At 42.5% G+C, this 20,289-nt stretch overlaps 1 protein-coding gene across 1 annotated transcript in view; it reads right to left on the bottom strand.

Annotated features, from left to right (window-relative positions):
• Positions 1-15,333, bottom strand: part of TBX15 (T-box transcription factor 15) — a 128,459-nt gene extending 113,126 nt beyond the window's left edge. The window contains exon 1 of the mRNA XM_068270986.1: positions 15,056-15,333. Coding sequence (XP_068127087.1) covers positions 15,056-15,260 — 205 coding nt within the window. The 5' untranslated portion in view covers positions 15,261-15,333. The remainder of the gene's footprint in view (positions 1-15,055) is intronic.
• Positions 15,334-20,289: the final 4,956 nt, after the last annotated feature.

Below are 20,289 nucleotides of genomic sequence, written 5' to 3'. Positions count from 1 at the left end.
ACTGACATCTCCTGCAGCACATTACAGAGTACATAGTCATGTCACTGACTGTCCTCAGAGGAGCTCACACTCTAATCCTACCATAGTCATAGTCTAATGTCCTACCATATTATTATTACGTATTTATATAGCACTGACATCTTCTGCAGCACATTACAGAGCACATAGTCATGTCACTGACTGTCCTCAGAGGAGCTCACAATCTAATCCTACCATAGTCATAGTCTAATGTCCTACCATATTATTATTACGTATTTATATAGCACTGACATCTTCTGCAGCACATTACAGAGTACATAGTCATGTCACTGACTGTCCTCAGAGGAGCTCACACTGTAATCCTACCATAGTCATAGTCTAATGTCCTACCATATTATTATTATGTATTTATTTAGCACTGACATCTTCTGCAGCACTTTACAGAGTACATAGTCATGTCACTGCAGAGGCGTATATAGAGGGGTGCAGACATGGCTCGTGCCATGGGTGCCACGGCACAATGGGCGCCATTCCTTCTCCTGTGCTGCGCCTCCATGCCCACCCCTATGCTTCCCTGTTACTCAGACCTCAGATCAGATTCATTTTGTTATCTGGGGAACATGGCTACTTCATTTATGTATGTAGGACATACTTTGGTTAGTGTTAGAAAAGAGAAAGTGGAAATAAGAAAAAATATTTCCAAAAAAGTAACTTCAGCAATATCCCAAGCCCAAAAACACAGGCATACATAACACATGTACACGAGAATGGATGCTGTTTTTAGAGGGGAAGGGGGCTCTGACCAGGGTGGGGAGAGGGGGGAGCAATTTCAGTGTTTGCCATAGGCCCTATATTACCCAGATACGCCCCTGTGTCACTGACTGTCCTCAGAGGAGCTCACAATCGAATCCTACCATAGTCATAGTGTAATGTCCTACCATATTATTATTATGTATTTATATAGCACTGACATCCTCTGCAGCACATTACAGAGTACATAGTCATGTCACTGACTGTCCTCAGAGGAGCTCACAATCGAATCCTACCATAGTCATAGTCTAATGTCCTACCATATTATTATTATGTATTTATATAGCACTGACCTCTTCTGCAGCACATTTACAGAGTACATAGTCATGTACCAATTGTCCTCAGAGGAGCTCACACTCTAATCTTACCATAGTCTGTCCTAACATATTATTATTATGTATTTATATAGCACTGACCTATTCTGCAGCACTTTACAGAGTACATAGTCATGTCACTGACTGTCCTCAGAGGAGCTCACACTCTAATCCTACCATAGTCATAGTCTAATGTCCTACCCTATTATTATTATGTATTTATATAGCACTGACATCTTCTGCAGCACATTACAGAGTACATAGTCATGTCACTTACTGCCCTCAGAGGAGCTCACACTCTAATCCTATCATAGTCATAGTGTAATGTCCTACCATATTATTATTATTATTATTATTATTTATTTATATAGCACTGACATCTTCTGCAGCACTGTACAGAGTACATAGTCATGTCACTGACTGTCCTCAGAGGAGCTCACAATCTAATCCCACCAAAGTCATAGTCTAATGCTTTACCAATAGATTATTATTATTATGTATTTATATAGCACTGACATCTTCTGCAGCACATTACAGAGAACATAGTCATGTCACTGACTGTCCTCACAGGAGCTCACACTCTAATCCTACCATAGTCATAGTCTAATGTCCTACCATATTATTATTATGTATTTATATAGCACTGACATCTTCTGCAGCACATTACAGAGTACATAGTCATGTCACTGACTGTCCTCAGAGGAGCTCACAGTCTAATCCTACCATAGTCATAGTCTAATGTCCCACCATATTATTATTATGTATTTATATAGCACTGACATCTTCTGCAGCACATTACAGAGTACATAGTCATATCACTGACTGTCCTCAGAGGAGCTCACAGTCTTATCCTACCATAGTCATAGTCTAATGTCCTAACATATTATTATTATGTATTTATATAGCACTGACATCCTCTGCAGCCCATTACAGAGTACATAGTCATGTCACTGACTGTCCTCAGAGGAGCTCACACTCTAATCCTACCATAGCCATAGTCTAATGTCCTACCATATTATTATTATGTATTTATATAGCACTGACATCTTCTGCAGCACATTACAGAGTACATAGTCATGTCACTGACTGTCCTCAGAGTAGCTCACACTCTAATCCTACCATAGTCATAGTGTAATGTCCTACCATATTATTATTATGTATTTATATAGCACTGACATCTTCTGCAGCACTGTACAGAGTACATAGTCATGTCACTGACTGTCCTCAGAGGGGCTCACCATCTAATCCTACCATAGTCATAGTCTAATGTCCTACCATATTATTATTATGTATTTATATAGCACTGACATCTTCTGCAGCACATTACAGAGTACATAGTCATGTCACTGACTGTCCTCAGAGGAGCTCACACTCTAATCCAGGGGTCTCAAACTCAATTTACCTGGGGGGCCGCAGGAGGCAAAGTCAGGATGAGGCTGGGCCGCATAAGGAATTTCACAATCGCGGCGCATCGCCGCCTCTGCCCGCCCCTCTCACCTCTACCTTCACAGAGAGGGCCGGCGATCCGTGCAGTTGTTGACGTCAGGATGGGCAGAGCTGAAGCTGAAAGCTCTGCCCCTTCCAGGAAATGCCGGCGGATTGCCCCCCGGGCGATTTTGGGGGCCCTGCAGCCCTCGTTTAGCGGCGGGGATGCGGCGGATTACTTGGGAGCACTGATGCGAACTATAAGGAAGCTTTTGAGGGCCACAAAATATTGTATCGAGGGCCGCAAATGGCCCCCGGGCCGCGAGTTTGAGACCCCTGCTCTAATCCTACCATAGTCATAGTGTAATGTCCTACCATATTATTATTATGTATTTATATAGCACTGACATCTTCTGCAGCACTGTACAGAGTACATAGTCATGTCACTGACTGTCCTCAGAGGGGCTCACCATCTAATCCTACCATAGTCATAGTCTAATGTCCTACCATATTATTATTATGTATTTATATAGCACTGACACCTTCTGCAGCACTTTACAGAGTACATAGTCATGTCACTGACTGTCCTCAGAGGAGCTCACACTCTAATCCTACCATAGTCATAGTCTAATGTCCTACCATATTATTATTCTGTATTTATATAGCACTGACATCTTCTGCAGCACTTTACAGAGTACATAGTCATGTCACTGACTGTCCTCAGAGGAGCTCACACTCTAATCCTACCATAGTCCTAGTGTAATGTCCTACCATATTATTATTATGTATTTATATAGCACTGACATCTTCTGCAGCACATTACAGAGTACATAGTCATGTCACTAGCACACACACACACATCTATCAGCACAGTCTACCAAGCCAACTGAGCTAAAAGAATAATAAATATATGCTCAGTATATCTACACGTGATATAATAAACAGTCGTGTCTATCAGGAGTCGCTGAGCTACCGGGAGTCCTCTGAGCAACACTAACCCAACAATCATCCAATCCCACTGACATATAAATCATGTCCAAAGGACAGGACTATAAATAGGCACATCATTTATAGAAGTGATATAAAAATAAGGTTACTGATTATTGATTCCTATTATATCGCACTCAGCGGACTGCAGCATCGGAGACTAAATACAGAATATATACTGATGTATAAACACTGACCTCTTGTAGAACCATACAGGACGCAAACTTGATTTTCTATTTTCTATGTTACTGTAGAGTTTCTGTATTGTTATACAAGTCACTATCTTGTTTTTTTTGTTTGTGTTTTTGTTTTTCTGTTACACACGTCACTATATTCTTTCTAGTTTGGTTGTTTTGACTATTCACGTTAATATCTTGATTTTCTACAACTCAGGACCCTATGTTATTGTATTTTTCCCTTCCTACCTGTGAAAGCTTCGTATATTTCTCACTAGGTCTGTATGCACATCTGTCAAAGAATTATTAAAAAGTATTTTTAAAAATATACTGTAAATTATAATTTGGATTAGGGACATATTAAATAATGGGAATTTTATTGGGTTCTGGAGGTGTGTTTAGCTAAGGGTAGAATGGTTAATTTGCATATATTCAGTAGTGATGCTCTGGGAGACATCTCAAGCTCACTCCAACTTGAATTATCGCAAATTCTTTCTGTTTTAGGAAAGCAAACTTTTGTTTTTCTTAACATCTTAGTAAGGGGGGTTTTAGGACCATTGTAGTCCCTCACACACTCCAATGAGTTCTAGGACACCATCAGCTTGCTGGTTAGTCTGTACCTCTCGGTGTTACAAGCCCTACTGCATAGAGCGAATCCATGCCATGCACTGATGAGGATCAAACAATCCGAAACAGTCTGTATGCATGTTGGATTATTATGGCTCTGTACAAATTAACAAGCTGACACATCATTGCATTCCAGCGGTTCTGGAGGTGTGTTTAGCTTCTAAGGGTAACAATGGTTAATTTGCATATATTCAGCAGTGGTGCATTGTGGGAGACATCTCAAGCTCACTCCAACCTGAATTATCGCAAATTCTTTCTATTTTAGGAAAGCAAACTTTTGTTTTTCTTATTGGGAAATTAAAAGGACTAAGGCCTCAATTCTCAAACACGATCTCACAAATCGCCGTGCCTTATCTTATTTTATCTGTCATCATTTTACATTTTTCAGCACATTTCAAAGCAAGAAAAAAAAATCTAAATAGCAGTAAGTTGTTCCTCATTAACTCAATTTGATTTGAATAGTTTCACCTAATATTATCAGTGAATATAATATTTATTACTTGCTGATAGCTAAAAATACACTCTATAAATTACGTGAAAAAACAAACAAAGCAGGTGAGATAACTCGCTAGGAAAGATTTGGGTCTTTAACTTTATCACATCTACAAAATAAGTTTTTAACCCAGAATAACGTAGAGAAGCCAACAACAGATCTTCACGACCAGCTAAAACGTTTATGGTTATCCCCTCATTGTAACACTGTCTCTTGCTGGTTGGATACTGAAGAGGTATTGTAGATGGAGAAACTGGGAACAGGACAAAAATAACTCCCAACAAAAATTTCCAACTTTAGAGCCAAAGTCAGAATCGGAGCGTCTGATTGGATGAATTCCCGAGAACGGCTTTCCCTTCTGTGACATGAAATTCTTCAAATTTAAGAGTCTGTTTCCGCATTAATTGTATTTGTATTATTTCCTAGCTTTATACTAATCTGTTTTTTATGTGTTTGGGGACAGTTTTCTTTTTGGAAGCACACTCTATTTGCATGGAGTTTGTATGCTCTCCGAGAGTTTGTAGGGGTTACCTCTGGACACTTGGGTTTCCACACAAATTCCACATAACACACGGAAAGGTTAGCTGGCTGCCCCCCAAAACTGGCTGACGACTGTGTTGGGGAACCCTGTCACCCCGCTGAAAGACAGCGGTAATAGATATTATTTGGTGTTTCCGGTAAAGTGCTATGGAAGAATATGTCAGCACTTTATAAATGTGTAATAATAAAAGCTGTGTGTAACTAGCATGGAGGATAAGGAGAGAAGAGGTTATCTCTGAGCAGAGGGGAAGAATCCTCTGGAGGAAACCTGCGACCCCCAATTATACCTTCAGTCAGCTAAGAGTACCCCTGGCGCTCATGAAAGATCCCAGGGCCCTTATGCAATTCACTAGTTCTCCTCCTGTGTTTTCTCCCAGGTGATATTTTAACATCTTATTATCAATAAAATACGTTTAAGCCACCAGCAAGCAAGAAAATGCTCAAAATAATTTTGGCAATACTTTTTAATTTCCCTTTTTATACTATTTCAATTGCAGAGTGCTAAAAAGGTTATTTTAAACAGAAGATGGAAAATGATCTCTTAGGAGAAAAATGGATTGAATGAGGGCCCAGGACTAGCTACCAGGGGCGTAACAATAGACCCTGCAAAGGATGCAGCTGCAGGGGGGCCCAGAAGCCACAGGGACCCGTCCTGAGAGACAGATTACTAAGGGCAAGGAGAGAAAAAGCAAAATGGTTCTAATGGCTGCATCTGCTTAGCCACTGATAAGGAATCGTACAAAGTTTTGCAGGCAAAGATTTGTAGACAGTCCCTATGCAGTGTGCAGCAGGCTCTTGTGTACAACATCCAGCCCCCAACCTCTCTACCCCTCCCCGAGTGCTCAGTCCTGGCGGGAGGGGGCCCCATCCAGAGTATCGCAGGGGGGCCCAGTGATTTCTAGTTACGCCCCTGCTAGCTACAATAACTATGACACACTTTTCTCCAGTTGGATTGAGTACTGGTTAAGGGCTCTGCCTTTGACATGGGCGACCAGGGTTCGAATCCTGGATAGGTCAAGTACTTATTCAGTAAGGAGTTCAAGGCAAGACTCCCTAACACTGCAGGGTGGCCTCTTGAGCGTGTCCCAGTGGCTGCAGCTCTTGAGCGCTTTGAGTCCAACAGGAGAAAAGCGCTATATAAATGTTCAGATTATTATTATTATAGTTTAAGAGGTCCTTGTTTATTTGTATTTTATCATTAGTATTATATTCTAAAAATATTACTGTAGTTGTTACATTAGATTATGGCCTTTATTAATTTCACTTTTTCTCCTACAATTTCTCCTAAGTGATGTTGTCACACAATATTCATAAAATGCCTTGTAAGCCACTATCGAGCAAGAAAACACCAAGAATAATTTTGGCAGTACTTTTTCACCAACTTTTTGGTACTTTTTTCAATTACAAAGTGGAGAGACGTTATTTTAAACAGTAGATGGAAAATGATCTCCTAGGAGAAAAAAATGAAAAGAGAGTTTTCTCACAGGAGATATTTTTTTATTTTATCAATAAAAATAAGAACAATAAAAAGGTAAAAAATAAAACATTTTAATATTGACTTTTACCTACTTTGTAGTGTTTTTTTTTTCGGTTGCTAGGTGCAATAAAGTTTTTTTAGGCAAAATGAAAAATGATCTCCTATGAAAAAACTGAAGAGACAAAATTAATTGTATCGGGCCCAACGTATTGTTCATATAGTCACAAGCATGTATGTGAGAGATCTCTGTGTTATCAAATATTCCTTGTTGTCGTAAATCTCAATAAAATATGTTTCAAAAAACTAAATATATATATATATTAGCTGTATGTATTAAATCACGTGTAGCGAATGCTTCTTCCACAGACCACAGCTCATCTCTCTGAAGGATGCATTTTTATTCAAAAATGCAAAAAAATTGAATTTTTAAACCCTGTCCAGCCTAAATCTTCAGAGGTCGATTCTGGGGACGGTAATGGGAGGGAATTGGCCTGGTCGGGAGATTTGCAGCAGTTTAGAAATGTCTTTAAAAAATCCCGTCAATATATAAATAGCCAGAACATTTAAATACATTGCAGTACAGACAGGTTATACAAAAAAATGCATTTTACATCACCAACAAGCAAGAAAATACTCCAAATGATTTGGATAGTAATTCTTCAACTACTTTTTGATACTTTTTCAATTGCAAAATGCTGAAAAGTTATTCTAAATAGAACATGAAAAAGTATCTCCTAGGAGGAAACTGCTGAAAAAGTGAATTGCATAAGGCCCATTGTGTGTAATAACTGTACTGTATATACAATACAATAACATTTCTATAGCGCTTTTCTCCCATAGGACTCAAAGCGCTTAGGCTCTCTCAGATTTAGTAGTTGGTAGTAGGATGAAGTATTTACACAACAAAAGTTATAATTCTGCAAATGCCAAACTGAACAGGTGGGTTTTCAGTCTGGATTTAAACACGTCCAGGGATGGAGCTGTCCTGATCTGCTGAGGTAAGGAGTTCCATAATGTAGGAGCAGCATGACAGAAAGCTCTGGGACCAAAAGTTTCCAAGTGGACTCTGGGTATGACTAGATATATAAATGGAGGCCAGAAAGATGCATACATTGCAGTATAGACAGGTTATTCAAACTAGCGTTACAGGGGTACAGAGAGTATATCACACATATAGGGGTACAGAGAGTATATCACATAGATCTGATGTACAGACAGGCAATAGCACTCTCTCCTTCCAGCACTGGGGTCCCTACTGCCGACAAAATACCGGACAATTCAGGTTTCTCCTAGGAGATCATTTTTCACTTTCTGTTGAACATATCTTTTCACAGTACAATTGAAAAACTACAAAAAAAAGTAGGTTATTTATCAAAATTGACCTGAGTATTTTCTTGCTGGTGGCTTAACAGGCAGTTTATTGATAAGTTGTAAAAATATCACAGGTTGGAGGAGGCATTTAGCCGTACACTATACAACATTCATAATAAATTAGTGGATCGATTTAATAAAAATATCAAATCAAACAAAACATTATTCAAAACTTGGGCACTCTTGATCAATCAATTTTGGATCAACAGACCAGCTGGAAATAGATCTGGAATGCCCATTCTTTGCGTTGATTTATAACAAGCGCGAGCGGTGTGATACTGGCATACGCATAGCGTACGTACGTTGCCGGGGGACACTATCAATATTTGGACAGATTTCTGCTGAACTCTCTCTGCTGTCATTTGAAGAGGGTAGTATGACGGATATTACTGGTTGATCAGGGACACATCGATCATCAACTCGATTGGGTAAGCGTTGCCTAGTGTATGTTTCACTTTATTGCCAGGAGACTGTTACGAAGTAGGAATAGTTACGTTTAGGTTATTTAAGATGAGTGATAAGTTTATAAAAAAAATCTAAAGTTTAGTCTTAGATAAAAGTTTAGCAACTTCCCAAAATTTGTACAATACTTTCCCTCTTCCTCTCTCACTGATCATGTCAGTTACTGAAATAGGGAAATTACAGCTAAGAACCATCCTATTGGAATGTACACAATTCACAAACAATCCTTCAATGCTCTCCCTCCGATCTGACGTACGCAGGCCTCAGTATTTCCAAAAGCGGTGAACCGAATTTATTAAAACCAGCGGAGCAGCCCCCCCGCCAATTCCAACTAATGTACCCCAAACACAAGAGGACCTGTCTGCGCACACAAGAACCACCGGGCTCTGTGCTAAAATATATATATTATTAATCTGATGTTGGAGACAATGGAGAGACAATTGGGTCCCAATCCAATTCACTTTTCGCCTAAGTTTTCTCCTATAAGATAATATTTTATCTTCTTTTTACAACAACTTTTCAGTACTCTGCAAATGGAAAAGTACTCAGTATCCTGAGTATTTTCTGGCCTGTGAATTGAATAAGGGTGAATGGCACATATGCAATTAACTTTTAATCCTTCATTTTCTCCTAGGTGAAATTTTCAAACTTGTCAATAAAATTCCTTCTAAACCACCAACAAGCAAAAAAAAGTGCTGTAAATAATTTTGGCAGTACTTTTTCACATTCTTTATGGTACTTTTAAGTGCTGAAAAAGTTATTGTAAATCGAAAATGAAAAATTAACACCTAGGAGAAAACGTGTATTGCATACGGAGGCATTGTGTGAAATAACCCAAATATATTCAGAAAAGGATCAACTATCAGAGCGAATCGGCTGCACTGTATGGAGGGGAGCATAAGCCTGGCAGGATGGGAACGCTTCTAGTGACTTCTGTGTGCTGCGTAATATGTATATGTGCTAATTTAGGGCAGCACGGTGGCGTAGTGGTTAGCTCTCTCGCCTTGCAGCGATGGGTCCCTGGTTCGAATCCCAGCCAGGGCACTATCTGCAAAGAGTTTGTATGTTCTCTCCGTGTCTGCGTGGGTTTCCTCCGGGCACTCCGGTTTCCTCCCACATTCCAAAAACATACAGATAAGTTAATTGGCTCCCCCTAAAAATTGGCCCTAGACTACAGTACTTACACTACATAATATAGACATATGGCAATGGTAGGGATTAGATTGTGAGCTCCTTTGAGGGACAGTTAGTGACAAGACAATATATATATACACTGTACAGCGCTGCGTAATATGTCGGCGCTATATAAATACTAAATAATAATAATAATATTAGGATTATTGCAAAATACTAGTCCTAGAAAATGCTACTAATAATAGGAGTAATACCACTACTACTATTACTACTACTATTACTACTACTCCTTCTACTACTACTATTACTACTATTACTACTACTACTACTACTACTATTACTACTATTACTACTACTACTACTACTACTATTACTACTACTACTTCTACTGGACCTCAGCACAATAAATCTATCTGCAAGGCTGGCTATGTTTCCAGCCACGACTCCTCCAGTTACTGCCGTGAAATTTAGACCACCGAGACGCCAGGACTTTTGCCGCAGTAGGTATTCCACTGACCCGGCACAGTTTGGCAGGCTAGGTGTTTCCATGCTGGTAACCCTACATTCAGTTGCCTACATTTAGGTGCAGCACGTTCCACAGACTGCGCTACAGCTGTAGAGAGCGCTACAGAGGGGCATTGCTGGTCATACAGCGGCTTGTGCGGCCCCCGGGGGGTCTCTGTGTACACAGCAGGGGTATGAAGGGTTTCCCTGTAGACACTCCATACTGTGCCCATCATTTTATCTGCAAATACTTTTTTTCTCTCTCTCTCTTTTCAAATCTCTCTCTCTTTCATATATCTATTACTACTTATTGACACATGGGCATTTCAACACACAGACATGCATCCACTACACTATACATACATACTGCAGAATTATTTTACTCACATACATACACATCACTATTAGGCACTGATCACGCTCGCATTCTGTAAAATGTAAATGTTTTCATATATTTCATTTTCTGTGCATGTTTGTTTGTTTTTTTATTTGCATTTTATGATTCTGCCAGGCTGCCACAACAGTAAGTAAAATGTGTGCATTTAAACGCACAGAACCAGCACATGAGCGTCATCCTGCGTATACGGTGACTGAATGCACGCCGTGCGTGGAAAATTTTTGCACAATCTTAATGATGTATTAGGTCGCATTCACGGGGGGACGTTATTGTCCTGCGTTGTAAAGTCATTATAATGAAGGTTATCGCTCTGTAATGTAAGGCCTATGCGACATTCACAGTGCGACGTTAGCGCCACGTTTTAAATGTTGCGTTATGGTAATCCGCTGCTTTCAGTGCATTACCTCTGAACACACGTTACCAGGTACAGGGAAGCATACTTTCCATTGCCTGTATGCTTCACTGTACATACTGTATGCCGCGGTAAGGCAGCGTTAATGTGCGTTACCACCTTTTTTTCACATTGCGTTGTAATGCTGCGTTATTACTTTAATGTAGCATTACAACGCAATGTCCCGCAATATGCCCTTCTACAGAAGGCGTGTGGGGGCGCATTTCCACATTGTATAAAAACGCACGCGAATAATGGCAAGTGTGATCCCTTTATACTGTCGTCAATGTTATTATAAACAGAAGATGAAGAATGATTTCCTAGGAGAACCTAGGCTGGGGTCACACTGGAGCAGATCCGCAGAGTTTTGCCGCAGAAAGAAACGCGCGCTGCATTGCATATAATGATAGCCTGTGGTGCCACAGCGTTTTCCGGGGGTATATGCGATTCCGCATAGCATTAAGGAAAGATACAACCTGCACGACTTTCCCACACAACGCATGCGGTTCTCTATGGTGATCAATGGCTAATGTAAAAAACACTCTGCAGATTACCACAATTGTGCGACAAAACACTTGAGTGGAATGGCCTGCAATCCCTGAGGAGCAGCTGGGATATGTGGGGGTGCAGACAGATATTTGTGGGTTGCAGGCTGGGATATGTGGGGGTGCAGACAGATATTTGTGGGGGTGCACGCTGGGATATGTGGGGGTGCAGGCTGGGGTATATGGGGGTGCAGATAGATATTTGTGGGGGTGCAGGCTGGGATATGTGAGGGTGCAGAAAGATACATGTGGGGGTGCAGGCTGGTATATGTGGGGGTGCAGGCTGGGGTATATGGAGGTGCAGACAGATATTTGGCGGGTGCATGCTGGGATATATGGGGGTGCAGGTTATTGTTGTACTTTATTTTTGATTGAACTTGATTGACAGATGTCTTTTTTTCAACCCAACTATGTAACTATGAAGCACATACATGTTTTCCTGACACACAGGAAGACAAGGATGGTCCAGACTTGTCCAGCACTGTCTGGCACGGGGTAGAGCGGTATATTTTCTCCTTTTCCATGACACGGATACCCCCACCACCCTTACACTCACAACCACTCAGTGACCTAAATCAGGGGTGCCCATTAGGTAGATGGCGAAGGGCTTCATGGTAGATCCTGACCCCACAATTCCCATTCAGTATATACAAGTGTGCTCCTAAAATTGTACATGGGGAGATCATTTTGACTTGCTAATTTTTAAAAGTAGCTCACAAGCCGAAAAAGTGTGGGCTCCTCTGACCTAAATAATCCAAAAGTACAATTCCTATAGACAGCCGGGTTATCTGTAGCTGAGACATAAACTCTGCTCACCTATAGATAGCGACTCTCTCCTGATAACAGAATGATATGGGATTCGGGGATTCTGCTCAGAAATACCGATAGAAATGCAGATATTGCTGCACAGCAGAGAGCTGCCACCCCCCCAGGCAGATATATATATATATATATATATATATATATATATATATATATATATATATATATATATATATATATATATATATATATATATATATATATATATACCGTATATATATCACTGTACAACCAACACTGTGATCCTTATCGTTCCTATTGCTTTCTGTGATGCCGGTATGGCTGCTGATATCGCCGGCTACATTTTAGTTTCGGTTTCTAGTTGCTGAGTCGGGTTTGCTCTGCCTCACTCACTCTATACATATTATTACATATCATATATACGTGGCGGTGGAGTGCATTGTTTTCAATTTATTATCAGAAATGTGTATCTTTATTTCTGTAGTTGTATGTGATCTATATATATAAGGTGTCTCTCGGAAGCCTGTATATAATCTATACCGTACACTTTATATCCTCCATGCCGGATACAATACGTAAATAAAATGATAATAGTATACCAATGATATTAAATCATATGGATTTTATATATATTGAAATTATATATATATATATATATATATATATATATATATATATATATATATATATATATATATATATATATATGTATATATATATATATATATATATATGTATATATATATATATATATATATATATATGTATATATATATGTATATATATATATATATGTATGTATGTATATATATATATATATATGTATATATATATATATATATATATATATGTATATATATATATATATATATATATATATATATATATATATATATATATATATATATATATGTGTATATATATATATATATATATATATATATATATATATATATATATATATATATATATATATATAGTGTGTGTGTGAATGCTGCACATTGCCCGGCAGTAATCTGCTATAATCTATAGCGGGTATTTCCTATACTTTCTGCTAGAAAGGTCCGCATTGTATATAATATACAGATGATCTATAGGTCGGATCTGTGCGTCGGGGAGATCCTCTGTATAACACAGACACGTGTACAGAGGAGGGCAGAGCATTGAGGATTTGCCCTGATGCCCCTTTGTGCCTCCTCTGCCATGTATGTGCCCGGTGCCCTCGTGTGTCGTGTATGTTCCTGATGCCAGCCTGCAGAAGGCTCATGTATGAGTGGCAGAGGACATTGGCACACAGCTCCTGGCATGGAAAGTACCCGCTGGTGCCAGGCTGTCTGCTGTGCCCCGTCCAATACACCCTCCTGCGGCTGCCAGATATATACCGGGTACACCTATCCCAGCCGGTGCCAACATATAATGCCGGGCACACTGTGCCAGTCTGTAGCCTCGGTGCAATACTAAATATATATATATACATACTGTGTCAGTGTTATAATTCTGGGCACACATGCATGCATGGCACTGATGCCAGTCTGTAGCGTCATCCCCGCACTTTCCTATACTGTGCCCACGCTCATATATAATCCAACCGACATATGCCAGGCTGCCACCTACGTCCCGGGCACGGCTATCCTCTGCCAAGAGCTCGCACACAATACTTGGCACTAGACTGCTGCATTTCCTGGGTACTCAAGTAGGTAACAGGTCCTAGCCCCAGGCTGTGGTAGATTCTGGGCACCCTATGTACAGATGCCAGGCTGTGGTTGTCTGTCGCTGTTAGTCTGTAGGAGCCAACTGCCAAGTCCTGGTGCTAGAGTAGGCTGTGGTAGACAAATATATGGACGCCAGACCCCAAATAGGCTCTGGGTATACATATATAGGTGTAGCTCCTGGTGCCAGGCTGTGGGGGGTGCCAGGCTGTAGGAACAGGGATAGAAGTGCCAGGCTGTAGGTACAGAGAGAGGGGTGCCAGGCTGTGAGCTCATATATAGGGGTGCCAGGCTATAGGGATAGTGGTGCCAGTCTGTGGGCACTGAGATGGGGTGCAAAGCTGTAGACATAGGGATAGTGGTTCCAGGCTGTGGGCACAAAGAGAGGAGTGCGAGGCTGTATGCCAGGCTGTAGGCATAGAAATAGTGGTGCTAGGCTGTGGGCACAGAGACAGAGAGTGCCAGGCTGTAGGCACAGAGAGAGGGATGCCAGGCTGTAGGCACAGGGAAAGTGGTGCCAGGCTGTCGGCACATACAGGGGTGCCAGTCTGTGGGCACTCAGATGGGGTGCAAAGCTGTAGGCATTGGGATAGTGGTTCCAGGCTGTGGGCTCAGAGATAGTAGTACCACCAGTCTGTGGGCACTGAGCTAGGGGTGCCAGGCTGTAGGCACTGAGCTAGGGGTGCCAGGCTGTAGGCACTGAGCTAGGGGTGCCAGGCTGTAGACATAGAGATAGCAGTGCCGCCAGGCTGTGGGCACAGAGAGAGGGGTGCCAGGCTGTAGACATAGGGATAGTGGTGCCAGGCTGTAGGCACTGAGATAGGGGTGCCAGGCTGTAGACATAGAGATAGCAGTGCCAGGCTGTAGACATAGAGGTAGCGGTGCCAGGCTGTGGGCACAGACCTATGGGCGCCAGGCAGTGGGTACTCACCCGGGTTGAGGTCCAGGCATGCCCCCGTGTCCTCCCCGTCCTCCAGCTCTTCAGGTGGGCTCAAGCCGTCCATAGACAAATCCAATCCCTTATCTTGGTGCCAGTCCCGCAGTTTCCTCTTCTTGTGCCCCCCTATGAGAGCCTCCACAGAGAAGGCATGAGCTCTGGATGACAGGGTGACTGTGGCTCTCCTCCTCTCACTCATGGTCTGCTGCCCCCCCAATGCCAGCCAGTGCCAGCCAGCCAGCCCTACATGAGTGCAGCTGCTGCCCCGTCTGCTGCCGGCCACTGACTGCTCGTCCCCAGTGCTGGGGAGGCACGGGGCCGCACTGCCCTGCCCAGGGGCTGAGGGGGGCACCGGGCCAGCCAATCAGCAGGCAGGAAGAGAGGAGGGGGGAACTGATAGTCCTGTGGAGGGGACTTCTGCTTGCAAACTTTTCCAAACTTCCAAGACAGCCTGACTGACAGCACAGAGGGGGAGGCAGGAGGAGGGGGAGGGGGGGGAGACAGACACATTTAACCCATTATTCCCCCTCCAGCACTACAACAAGGAAACTCTCACATTTCCAGTCCACAGACCCCCAAACAGCCCCCTCCTCTGCCGGGGTCCACAAGCATGTATATACGCAGGTCCCAGGGACCCCACTTTCTGCAGAGACCCCAGAGAGGTAGAAGCATCTGCAGGTCACCCTAAGACCCCCTCCACGCACCCTGGGAACCCACAAAGGTAGGATGATATCCACGGTCCACCCAAGATCCCCACAGACAAAAAAAACAACCCACCTTCTACAGAGAACCCACTGAGGTAGCACCATCTGTCTGGTCACTCCAAGACCCTTCTACTCATGCAGAACCGTCCCAGGAGGATGCATAATTCCCCTGATCTCCCCAAGACCCTTCCACTCATTCAGAGCCGTCCCAGAAGGATCCATAATTCCCCTGGTCACTCCAAGACCCTTCCACACATTCAGAGCCGTCCCAGGAGGATCCATAATACCCCTGATCTCCCCAAGACCCTTCCACTCATTCAGAACCGTCCCAGAAGGATCCATAATTCCCCTGGTCACTCCAAGACCCTTCCACACATTCAGAGCCGTCCCAGGAGAATCAATATTTCCCCTGGTCGCCCCCTCAAAGATTATTCTTCTCGTTCAGAGGCATCCCACCATCCTAGGAGAATTCATCATCTGCCTGGTCACCCCAAAACTCCTTCACACAGAGGTACCCGAGCTTACCAAGGGATCCCACAGACGTAGTATTACCTCCATGTTGACCCCCAAAACCCTTCCACTCATTCAGAGCCACCCCATCTTCCCAGGAGAAACCACAGAGTATAATCTCCTTCACACAGTCAGAGACATCCCACCTTCTCACCAGAGCCCACAGTGACTGTATATTCCTCATGATCGCCCCCCAAATTCCACCTTCTCAGGGGAACCTACATGGTCATCCCAAGACACCTTCACATGCTCAAAGATATTCCACTTCCACCAGACACCCTACAAGAGAGGTAGCATCAACTCCAGGGTCACCACAACTTACCCAGTCCCGCACATCGACAGAAACACCACACCTGTTCCAGAGACCTCGCAGGGGTAGGAGCACATCTGTGACCAGCCCAACCCAAGACCCCTCCACACACACACACCTCTCTTTGTGCAGGTATTTCATTTAGGACAATTAATCTGGAGGTAAAGTTATCTCTATAGTCCTTTCCAGAGACCTCAGAGGTAAAGTCAGGTCCCTCTCCACCAGAGACCTCAAATAAATGTTGTTAGCTCCAGGGTCCTTCTCCAGAGACCTTAATTGTAGTCGGTCCAGAGTCCTTCTCCAGAGACCTCAGATGTAGTCAGCTCCAGAGGCCTTCTCCAGAGACTTCAAATACAGACAGCTTCCGGGTCCTTCTCCAGAGACCTCAGAGGTAGTCAGCTCCAGTGTCTTTCTCCAGAGACCTCAAAAATGTAGTCAGCTCCATGGTCCTTCTCCAGAGACCTCAAATGTAGTCAGCTCCAGGGTCCTTCTCTATAGAAGCAATGTCAGTGTCAGAGGGGAAGTCAATTCCTTCCTTAGAGATCTCAGAGGTAGTAAACTCCAGGGTCCATCTCTAGAGACCTCAGAGGTAGTCAACTCCAGGGTCCTTCTCAAGAGACCTCAGAGGTAGTCAACTCCAGGGTCCTTCTCTAGAGACCTCAGAGGTAGTCAACTCCAGGGTCCTTCTCAAGAGACCTCAGAGGTAGTCAACTCCAGGGTCCTTCTCTAGAGACCTCAGAGGTAGTCAACTCCAGGGTCCTTCTCAAGAGACCTCAGAGGTAGTCAAATCCAGGGTCCTTCTCTAGAGGCCTCAGAGGTAGTCAACTCCAGGGTCCTTCTCTAGAGACCTCAGAGGTAGCCAACTCCAGGGTCCTTCTCCAGAGACCTCAGAATTAGTAAACTCCAGGGTCCTTCTCTAGAGTCCTCAGAGGGAGTTAACTCCAGGGTCCTTCTCAAGAGACCTCAGAGGTAGTCAACTCCAGGGTCCTTCTCTAGAGACCTCAGAGGTAGTCAACTCCAGGGTCCTTCTCAAGAGACCTCAGAGGTAGTCAAATCCAGGGTCCTTCTCTAGTGACCTCAGATCTAGTCAACTCCAGGGTCCTTCTCTAGAGACCCCAGATCTAGTCAACTCCAGGGTCCTTCTCTAGTGACCTCAGATCTAGTCAACTCCAGAGTCCTTCTCTAGAACCTCAGAGGTAGCCAACTCCAGGGTCCTTCTCCAGAGACCCCAGAATTAGTAAACTCCAGGGTCCTTCTCTAGAGTCCTCAGAGGGAGTCAACTCCAGGGTCCTTCTCCAGAGACCCCAGAATTAGTAAACTCCAGGGTCCTTCTCTAGAGACCTCAGCGGTAAAGTCACCTCCACTGCATTTACAAAAATCCTGTTTTCTGCAGACCCAATATAGAAGGACTCATCTCCATTCTTACCTCCACGGCCCTTCACCTATACAGCGTCTCATTATCTCCAGACACACCAGGTATACATGATCATCTCCATGGCAACTCCAAACCCTCTTCCACACACAGAAAGACCCACTTTTTCCAGAGAACCTATAGATACAGAATTATCTCCATGAAAACTCCAAACCCTCATCCACACACAGCCATACTCCATCTTCTCCAGAGAAGCCGTAAGCTCCATCTACACTGTACAATTTTTTGTCAGATGGACGAATCTATTCGATCATTTCCAACCTGTCAGATCGATTGTGCGATCAATTTTGGGTATGCAAAATCGATCAGAAATAATTTGGACGTCTACACACAATGCAATTTCTTATCAGATCCCTGGTCAAGCTGATGGAAAATTGTACTGTGTAAATGGGGCTTAATGCTGGGAATACACGGGTAGATTATGCGCCGGGATTGAGCCAGCGACTCGATGCCCGGATCGATTCCGCTCGTCCCCACGGGCACTTCCTTATCAGCGCTTCGTTTTTTCTTTTATCCTGCCCACCGGTATCGAGCGCGGAATCGATCCAGTGGGCAATCGGACCTGTCAGAAATTATCAATCGAGCCATCAGCGCAGGGCCGGGCCGAGGCATAGGCTGGAGAGGCTCCAGCCTCAGGGCGCAGTGTAGGAGGGGGCGCAGAATTCATTCAGCTGTCATTCCTAATTGTGTTTGAAGCAGAAATAAATAATAAAAGGGGATACATAGCAGTGACTGCAAGCCAGATAACTAGATATTAAGGTGTTGGGAAGGTTGTGGGCCCTGTGGCGCCTCTTAGTCTAATAGCAATCAGTGTTTGATGGCTCGGGTGGGAGGGATGGAGGGGCGCACTTTGCTGTCTCAGCCTTGGTTGCTAGAGGACCTTGTCCCGCCTCTGCTTCAGCGGCTCGATTGATAACAAGTATCCACCCGTGTATGCCCAGCATAAGATACAGAATCATCTTCATAGCAATACCAAACCCTCTTCCACAGCAGAGACACCCCTCTTCCTCCAGACATACAGAATCATCATCTCCATGGTAACTCCAAACCCTCTTCCACACACAGACATGCCACTTTCTCCAGAGAAGCCAAAAAAACAGGTATACTGAATAATTTCCATGGAAACGCCAAACCCTCTTCCACACACAGAGACACCTCACTTTCTCCAGAGAAGCGAGGATGGAAAGGCGATCTTTATTATCTTGTTATAGTAGAGTATATCTAGTACGGCCAGCACACAGCAGTGTGCAATATACACATATACGTAAATACTATCCTATATATTCCTTGTATATACAGAACTACACATTGCAGCATCCGCCGATATCGCTCAATAGCGGCTAGGTGGAGTCCATTCAATCTGTAGCCGATACTTCACAGACATACATCGGCGGGTCGGAAAGATGTCGGGAAACCTGTATATTTCTAGTCGGAGATTATTTATGGATGACTATCCGGCCGATCCAGCGAGAGATCAATCCGTTTATTATCAATTATTAGCGATCAATGGATGTGGAGGATGTACAGTTCCCGGCAGCCGGTATGTATAGAGCCGAGAAAGAGTCACAGATAATAGAAATATTATTATATTATCCTCCCTCGCTATTCTATAGGAGACTCTTCTATATATTATATAAATATTACAAGACAGGGGGCTATATCACTGTATATACATATCTGTCATTTTATTTATACATTTCTGCTATTATTATCTATATAGCTCAGTTTTTACATCCTATACATCTCTATTATTGTTATCTATACAGGTCTGCTATTTATCTATAAATCTCTGTTATTATATTCTATTCATCTCCGTTATTTACCTATACATCTCTCTTATTACTGTCTACATATTTCCTTTATTACAGTCTATACATCTTTCTTATTACTATGAATATATCTATATTATTACTGTCCATACATCTCTGTTATTTATACAAATGTTATTATCATCCATACATCTCTGTTATTACTAGCTATACATTTATTTTAATATTGTACATACGTCACTGTTATTACTATCTATACATTTCGTCTATTACTATCTATATATCTGCTGTAGTATTATTATTATTATTATTTATTATTATTATTACTCCTCTCTGTAATTACTAACTATACATTTATTTTAATATTGTATATACACGTTACTTTTATTACTATCTATACATTTCGTTTATTACTATCTATATATTTTTATTATTATTATTACTATACATCTCTGTTATTACTAACTATACATTTGTTTTATTACTGTCTTCACATCTCTGTT

This window comes from Hyperolius riggenbachi, chromosome 2 (assembly GCF_040937935.1).
Source record: "Hyperolius riggenbachi isolate aHypRig1 chromosome 2, aHypRig1.pri, whole genome shotgun sequence".
NCBI lineage: Eukaryota > Metazoa > Chordata > Amphibia > Anura > Hyperoliidae > Hyperolius > Hyperolius riggenbachi.
This window is presented reverse-complemented; position numbering and strand designations above follow the sequence as displayed.